Source organism: Ursus arctos, chromosome Y, assembly GCF_023065955.2.
Source record: "Ursus arctos isolate Adak ecotype North America chromosome Y, UrsArc2.0, whole genome shotgun sequence".
NCBI classification, from domain to species: domain Eukaryota; kingdom Metazoa; phylum Chordata; class Mammalia; order Carnivora; family Ursidae; genus Ursus; species Ursus arctos.
This window is the reverse complement of record NC_079874.1, coordinates 29,461,338-29,470,239: the sequence shown is the minus strand read 5'-3', so window position 1 is coordinate 29,470,239 and position 8,902 is coordinate 29,461,338. Positions and strand designations below refer to the sequence as shown.

The 8,902-nt window shown below is 54.8% G+C and overlaps 1 protein-coding gene across 6 annotated transcripts in view; it reads left to right on the top strand.

Moving 5' to 3' along the window:
- The first annotated feature begins 5 nt into the window (after positions 1 to 5).
- Positions 6 to 8,902, top strand: part of LOC130541816 (glycoprotein Xg-like) — a 31,796-nt gene continuing 22,899 nt past the window's right edge. For all 6 annotated transcript variants that reach the window (XM_057315801.1, XM_057315798.1, XM_057315800.1 and 3 more), the window contains exon 1: positions 6 to 99. In XM_057315801.1, coding sequence (XP_057171784.1) covers positions 39 to 99 — 61 coding nt within the window. In that variant the 5' untranslated portion in view covers positions 6 to 38. The remainder of the gene's footprint in view (positions 100 to 8,902) is intronic.

Here is an 8,902-nt window from a genome sequence, read left to right as displayed (position 1 = left end):
GTGGCCTGCACGGGGGCTCCTTCCTGCGGCTGCCAAGGATGGAGAGCCGGTGGGGCCTCCTCTGTGTCACGGTGCTGGGCTTCCTGATGCACGTACAAGGTAAGAGGCGTCTCGGTCCCGAGGGGGAGCCGCGTGCTGTCTGGTTCCCTCTCGAAACTCCTTCCAACGCAGCTTCAACCACACAAACGGCGAGAAGTTGCCAGGCGGGGTCAGGAGAGACAGGAGTGGTGCAGAGGGGACAGGGGGCCACTTCAGAGCCCGGAAACTGGACCGGGAACCGCAGAACGCGGGCTAACCGCATTTGGAAGCAAGAGGGTTTCTCTGCTTTTCTGCTCTGCGTGTCCGACACGGCCTGTCCTACTCCGTGTTTTAAGCTCGACAGGGTACGACGGGTCCTTTACATTCCTTGTTGCTGATGGAAAACATGAGTTCTGCCCGTTTTCGTGGGGGCAACGCAGAGTTGGCACACGGGTTGTTTCTGGGGGACGGCCTTCCTGGGGCTGTGTTGCTTGAGGGGGGTGGGCTTTGTTTGGATTCAGCAACTTTTTGGATAAATGTCATCCTTCCCTGTGGCAGAGGGAAATCGTGTGACTTGTTTATGCCCAAAGCTGCAGCTGGAGCTCACGGGCTGTCTCCCAGATGCTGGGGTGGGGTGGGGGTGGGGGTTGTTTGGTTTGTTGGAGGGTGGGGCAGGAGGCTATGAGATACAGGACCAAAACAGCCCCTCTGGTCATTTTAACGTTCTCATTGCAAGCATGGTAGGCTGGGTGGGAAGGAAGCTTGGGAAGTGGTGTTGGTTAGGAATGGCGGGACGGTGGTCAGATGTCCTTGTAGAAGTGCGTCCTGTTTGTCCTGTTCAAGGTGTGTTCAGGGACGAGGCGTCGGTTGTCTCGGGGCCGATGGGATGTGGAGGGTCCCCTGGATATCTCACCCAGCATGAAATGCATTCAGGAGCTCCTGTGTGCAGGGAGAGGCCAGTCCCCACATTGACCCACCCAGGAGCCAGAGGGCAGAGCTCCGGGTTTCACGTAGAGACGTCCAGCTGCAAACCCAGCCCCTCCTCCAGGAAAGCGTGTCCCAGAGTTGACTCTCGTCACCGTGCAGGGACAACGGGAGGTCGAGCATGCCCGCTCAGGACAACAGACCCGCACAGTGCTGTCCATTTGATGCTTTAGGGACAAGAGAGGCAAAGTCCTTCAGCAGCCACACGGTTCCTCGGGCGTCCATGGGAACGTCCCCTGGGTGTTTAGCAGGTGTCCTTGGCGAGGCCCCGGCCCCAGCCCACAGGCACCAAATTCTTTCTGCGACGGCAATGCGTCCTGCACCCCACGCACACATCAGCTTCCCAGCTGATTCTCACGCAGCCCGATGATGGTGCCGTGCTGGCCGCCGCCTTATAGATGGGTAAACTGAGGCATGGGGTGGTGTTCCATCAGGTGCTTGAGGTCACAGTGAGGAAGCAGAAGCAGAAATGAAACTTGCCAAGGCCAGCGTGTGGTTTGGGTCTGTTGAGAAAAAAGGAAATATCTATATCTATCTATCCTTATGCCCCCAGATATATATTATCTTGTGTATATATATTATTGTAATGTATTATTACTTATTTAATCATGGGCTGCATTCGGCTGTGCGGGGCATAGTGCTTTGGTGATGCGCGGAGGATGGGATATGTGCCCAACGCAACAGGCCAGGCCACGCTGGGCCACGGGACTCCAGTCCACACTGGCAGCACCCCAGAACCAATCAAGAGTCTCCCTTGATTCTGCCTCTTTCCTCGTGGCCCCCAAACCACGTTGGATCTAGCCAATCTGTGGGTGTGAAGGCCAAGCCCCAGGTGGGTCATTTAAGCCTGTTTTGTCACCATGCCCATCGGTGGGGCTGAACCTGCCCAGCTATGTAGGGCAGTGGTTCTCAATCCTTGGTATGCAGAGTCACCTGGGAGGGAGCTGGATTAAAGGTGCCACGCCAGACCCCGCCCCTCGAGATGCTTGTGTGGTATGTGGGTGGGGCTTGGGACCTGTAGGTTCAGAAGCACCCAGAGTCATGCCCTGCAGAGTCAGGGCTCCCTCAGAGGGATGATGAGTAAGCATCGGGCCATCTGGTTTATCCTTGGGTGGAGACTCATGCATCGTGGCACTAGGGGGTGGGTGCTCTGGGGTTCCCCATTCAGTGATGCATCATCACCCAGCATGGCCAGGCCAGAAGGGACATTGTCTAGGTAGACAGGCTGCAGTCCGCCATTCTCAACTAGGGACCACTTTGCCCCCAGGGGACTGGAGTCGTGTTTGGCTGTCAGAACTGTGAGTAGGTGGGTGGGTGTCCTCAAATGGGTAGGGGCAATGTCTGCCGCACATGTCAGAGAGGGATCCAGCCCGAAATGTTGCTGGCGCTCAGCTTGAGAAAACTTATGTTAGCACGGGAGACTCCATCTGCCTGTGTGTCTGACCTATGTATCTAAATATTATCCATCTACTATCTGTCCACCTATACATACGTACATCTATCTGTCTGTCCATCTATCCATCATCTATCTATCCATCTATCCATCCATCCATCATTTATGTATTCATCCATCTATTCTTCCATCCATCCATCCATCCATCCACCCATCTATCCATCCATCTATTCATCTAACCAGCCATCCATCCAGCCAGCCAGCGAGTCATCATTCATCTATCTACTCACCCATCCATCCACCCACCCAACCAGTTATCCACCCATCTAACCATCCTTCCATCTATCCATCCATCCATTCATCCATCCATCCATCCATCCATTCATCCATTCATCTATCAATCCATCCATCATTTATCTATTTACCCATCCATCCATCCACCCACCCATCCATCCATCCTTCCGTCATCCATCCATCTATCTATCCATCCATTCATCATTTATCTACCTAACTACCTACCTACCTATCCACCCATCCACCCATCCATCTATCCATCCATCCATTCATCCATCCATCCATTCATCTATCAATCCATCCATCATTTATCTATTTACCCATCCATCCATCCATCCATCCATCTATCCATCCATTCATCATTTATCTATCTACCTACCTACCTACCTATCCACCCATCCACCTACCCATCTATCCATCCATCCATTCATCCACCCATCCATCCATCCATCCATCTATCCATCCATCATATATCTATCTATCCATCCATTCCTGCATTCATCCATCCATCCATTCATCTATCCATCCATCATGTATCTATCCATCCATCTATCTATCTATCTATCTATCTATCTATCTATCTATCATCATTGTCATTATCATCGTCAATCCATAGACTCAAATTTATTTTAAGTAATTGCCCCACAGTACTATGGGGCTGGCAAGTCCAAAACCTTGAGGGCAAGCTAGAAACTCAGCTACGATGCAAGCCTGCTGTGTTGAGTCTGACTCCCTTCTTCTCCTGGAAACGTCACTTATTACATTTAAGGCCTTCAGCAGATCAGGGGAGGCCCACCCACATTACCGAGGGTGATGTGCTTTCCCGGCACGTGACTGCAGATGGCAATCCCATTGACTGGTACAGTGACAGCACACTAGCATTTGACCAAACACCTGGGCACTGAAGCCTGGCCACATTGACACAAAATATGAACCGTCTGGGATGTGTTTATGTTTCCACTTCCACTGCTTGAGATGCCAATTCTGCAGGTTTTCCGGAGGGTTCCACGGTCTTTGTGCCTGTTCTCAGCACCTGGGCTCCCACGGCTGCATAGTCAGAAATACTCCTGTGTGTGTTTCTGCTGGAGGTCTGGAGTGGAGCCAGGGCTGTTAAATCCTTCATCATCCCCAGTTTCCCTATGACCTTGAGCTACGCCCTTGAAGGGGGTGTCTCTGTGGGGAGCACGGCTGCTGCAGAAATTGTCATATTCTTGAGAATGGAAGGGGCAAAGTGTGCAAAGAGTGCAAAGCTGTGCACTTCTGCTGTGAGCATTCAGACAGCTTTCCCAGGCAGCCCTGGAACAGACCATTCTCAAGAGTTTTCAGAACTTTTCTGCCAATATTTTGTTTTTATTCTTGTGGATTGCAAAAAAAAATATATGATCTGGACAAAGTGCTAATACTCAGGGGAGGTTGTTGGGAAACTTTTCTGGGCGGTGGGCGTCAGGATGGCTGGGGGACAGGGTCAAGATGCACAGTCCTGGGCTCCACCGCCCATTCCTGGAGCCCCACTCTGGGTGCTTTCTGAACTTTGCAGGTGGTCCTCCCATGTCGACAATTCGGGGAGCCCCTGCCTCTTTTCTAGGGCATGTGGGAAGCATCTAGTGTCCCCGCCCCAGATGACGTCCATCAGCCTCTCTAGTTGTTAAGACTCTGGGTGAATATGAGGCCAGATTCACCGTATTCAGGGGTCTCTGGGGAAGCAGCAATGTCCCGTATGCATGCAAGCCATACCCGAAAGGCAGTGGGTTTCCTTTTGCACGAGAACAGAGCTGTCTCTACTCAAGACCCATGACCGTCCCTTGGAGTTTCCTAGAGTTACTGACAGAGCTGCCCTGAAGGTGGTCCAAGGGGCATCGACTTGGCATATTTGCACTCTGCATGGACGGAGGTCCCCACGGTGGGTGCAAAGCTGTCTTCTCTCCTGCTCATGGGAGGAAGCAGGCTGGGGTTCTTCTTTGGCTCTTATTTTGAAGGGGGTGAGGACCTCTTGGATCCTGAGGGGTTCGGTGAACTGGATAGAGCAGGGAGGAAGGATGTCTTTCCTGTTCACACGGTGAACATGTAGAGTGGGGTCCCCAGGACAGCAGCACCAACACCCCGTGGGAGCAGCTGAGAAAGGCAGTCTTGGCCTCACCCAGACCTGCCAACCCACAATCTGCTAATAAGCTGATTATGGGCTGATCCACAAGCCCTCGAGGGTCTGAGAGGCACGGAGGCAGAAGTCCTGAGGCTGAGGAACAGTGCTGGTGTGGACCCAGCACTCCCTGCGTGGCTTGTCCTCGTGCAGCTCTGCCAAAAATCTCCTTCCCTTTCCTCCGAGTCCTGGGGCCGGGTGAGGGCCTCCCTTCTCTCCCACCAGAGTGTCTGGTGGTGATTCCTTGGTGGTTCAGCTTCTCCTACTGGTGTAAATCTGTTGTGGGCTGAATGTGTCCCTTCAAAATTCACAGGATGAAGCCCTAACCCCAAGATCTCAGAATGGGGCTGGGTTTGAAGATGGGGGTCTTTCGAGACGGGATTACGGTGAAAATGAGGTCACGAGCGTGGGCCCTGATCCCATAGGACTGGAGTCCTTAGAAGAAGAGGGGATGAGGACAGGCACGGAGGGACGAACATGTGAGGACACAGGGAGGACACAGGGTCTACACGCCAAGGAAAGAGGCCTCAGGAGGAACCAGCCTCAGCCCCGCCTGGATCTCAGACTCCCAGCCTCCAGGACCAGGAGGGAATACAAAGCCCTTCCCCTGCAAAGTGAAGTCCACAGCCCACAGCCTCAGTCTCCCCCAGGAGCTGGAGAGAAACACAGCCTCTCGGGCACACCCAGAGCTATCTTGGCACAGGCTGTGTTTCACCCACATCCCCGGGGGTCCAAATGCACATGTCACTCTGGGAAGGTTTAGGACACAGACTCCAACCCTGCTTTGTTGAACGATCTGCATTTCATGACAGGTGTCTTGGCTTTTATGATGAATGACCATCCCTTAGTCCTTTGTGACCAAGTACTTCCCCTCCCAGGACTGTGCACGTCATCAGGGGGGAGGGCTTTCATCGAAAGGGGACCTGAGGACGCTAGGAACCGGGACAACTGGTTGACCTTGCAGGGTGAGGCTCACTGGCAGTCTGCTGCTGGGCAAGCAGGATGGGGTGGGGCTCCAGGAGCAGCCAGTGCCCAGGGGCCACCTGCTGGGCTCCACGGAGGGTCTGCACTGCTGCCCCTGGGAAGAGTGTCCCTCGTGGTGTCCCCATACATGCATGCTGAGGTGTGCAAGATGAGAACCCAGCCCTCTTGCATAACCCTTGCTGCTGCTGGAAACAGAAACCTCACGAGCACCCCGAGACTCTTACCGACTTATGCACGGCTGTTCCAGCGGAAGAATGCGGAGCCCAGCTGCCATGCACCCACACCCACCTGGGCACGCCACCCCGGGGCTCCTTGTCACTGTCTGTGCAAAGCTTAACGGCTCACCTTGGTGCACTGTTAATTTTCTCTATCCTGGGTAAGAGCCCTGAAAATATGCGTTCTGTACATTTATATATGTGTATATATATATATATATATGTGTATATATATATATATATATACATTTTTTTTTTTAAGAACAATGGAGCACAGGGCAATGTTGGTCGGAATAATAGCAACTCAGAGCTTGTCTGCATTCATGAGTGAGTGATGGGTCTCGTGATGGACGTGGTCACATAATAATCATGCTGTGGTTCGGTTTTCGGGTTTGTTTTGTTTTGTTTTGTTTTCTCTTTCCTTTACTCCGAGGTTACCCGGGGCTGATTCTCTCCTTTAGATCAGAGTCAGTAATTCAGTAGTTTGCAGATTGCCCTGTGTCGCGTCGACTCGAGGGTCCCCACCGTAGCTGAGAAATTCAGGGCGTGAAAAGTGCAGTAGGAAGCCGATGGGAGTCTCGTGGGGGTCGAGGGGCTAGTGCTCTGGGTTTGGTTCCTAGAGATGACAGAACAAGACCGCAAATAGCTTCTTTTTTTTTTTTTTCTTGGGTGGAGGGAGGGGGGTCTTGTGTATAATGCTGACCGTCAGCCCCGCACCAGCACGAGCCACCGTAAGCCGACATCCCAGGGATCTCAGTGGGATTGCCAGTGTCACGACCCCAGGACGCAGGACGTTGCTTTCTCCCCGGGTCACGGATCCAAAACATGTGGGTTTGATTAAAAGTCCCCGAGCTCGCTAAGCAAAAGGAGAGACCAGATCAGAAACAGGTCTTGGGACACGAGCCGCGTCATGTGCTCCGAGTGGAAAATAATGCTGGTGACAGCACTGGCCTCGTGAGCACCCTCCCTCCCTGGGTGTCTCCAGGGACGGAGCCCCAGGAACAGCCTCGGCAGCCCGAGAGAGCTCCCCGCCCAGCAGGATGTGAAATGCAGGGGGACCCCTGCCACGGGTGGACCATTGCCTCTCCGGAGAGCACTGGGCGCCTGGCCCATTCCACCTGCCTTGCAGGACTGGACGGTCCCCACACAGGCACCTGATGCTGGCCAGAGTCTCCAGCTGATGCCAGAGGTCCCGGGGACCCTCCCCTCCTTGCACGCATGTGTCCTGCTCACACACCAGCTCATGCAGTGCAAACCCCACGTTTGCACATGTGGCTGCCTCGTGACCCGTCTGAGCAGCCAGGCTGCGCGGAGTCCTATGCGTCTGCCCTGGAGGAGGGTGGCCAGAGAGAGCCCCTGGGGCAGCACACGAGGCCCAGGCTGTTTCCGCACCAGGAACAGGCAGAGGCTGGAGTAACGCAGACCCTGGCCAGGCAGGCAGGCTTCCCGAGCGACGTGGAGCCTCATACAGTCAGAAGCGGCTCTCTGCGATTGGCTCTGGAAGGGGGCGCGTCCTCCGGGGCCTCCCGCGTGGACCGCAGGGCTGTTGCTGCGTGCTTCCTGGCCTCCGTGTCCCCCACCCTCACAGGTCTGTGCTTGGCCAGCTAAGCTTGCTGCAAGGGAAGCCACCCAGCGTCCAGGGATCACCTTGTTCCGCGACGCCCAGACTCCTTCCCGGAGCGCGGGGCTGCGAAGGAGGCTGCCTGAGGGTCCAGCGTGAATTCGGACTCTGCCCGTAACGCCCCCGGAAACGCGCTCCTGGTCTGTGCACGAAACCTGCTCCTGGTCTGTGCATGAAACACGCTCCTGGTCTGTGCACGGTAGCCATTCCGGCGTGGGCGGAAGGCCTGCCCCGTGCAAATGGGGAACTGCAGACTGGGCCATGCCACTCCGTAGACAAACCTCAGATGCGTGCTCCGTGGGAGATCCCAGACCCCTGTGATTTCCACACAGGCCACTCTGCAGATGCAGAAGCCCATTCGTGGTCACCAGCGTCTGGGGAGGGGGCTGGAGACGGGTTGCGAGTGGCTCTCCTTTGCAGACAGGGGAATGTTCTGGAAACAGAGGCAGGTGGGAGTTGCAATCCCCCCCCCCCCCCGGGGGAACTTGCTCTGGGCGCCCAAGTGTGTGCATTACGTGGGCGAATCGTCTGCATGGCGAATTCGATCTCCGTGAAGCTGTTTGGGAAAAAAAAAAAAAGTTAGCCAAAGAGGGGATTCAAATGGGCAGACTCGGAAGCATCCTTTGAGGACGTTTCGTAATTTTGGAAGCAGCAAGAGGGGCAAAGCCGCTTGGGAAGGAGAGTCTGAACGAGCAGGAGAGAAACTCGGGGCAGCCCTGGCCACCCTCAGCTGATTTAAAACATTTTGGGTTTTTTGTTTTTTTAGAGAAAATGCATATGGATAAGGGTCTCCAGGGGAGCATATCAGACGGAGAAATTTTGGTAAATGTGGGAGGGGGTACCAAGCACCAGCACCCTGGGATTGGAGAGCCTCTGAGCCGTCTGCCCAGACAAGGGGGACCCGGTCCCCAGAGCTGGAGAGCCCACACTCCCTGCCTCCCCCATGCACGTTGATGCACGGACAGTGTCTCTGAGATGAGCCAGCAAAAAAGCAGAACTAGGGTCTCAGCTCCTCCCCAGATGCCAGAAAGCCGCAGGCATTTCTGAGCTCAGGGAGGAGGGCCTGGAGGCTTCCGGGGGAAGGGCGATGGCAGAGAGCGAGGGGGTGGTGTGTGGCCAGCCGGCATGGCACACCCGTGGGTCTGAGCGCAGAAAGGAAAATAGCCCAGAATTCTGCACATGCATTTCCCGGGAGCATTCCCAAAGCTAGAAACGGGGGTCGGGGCCGGCTCCTGGGGCGTGTTTCCCCAAATTCC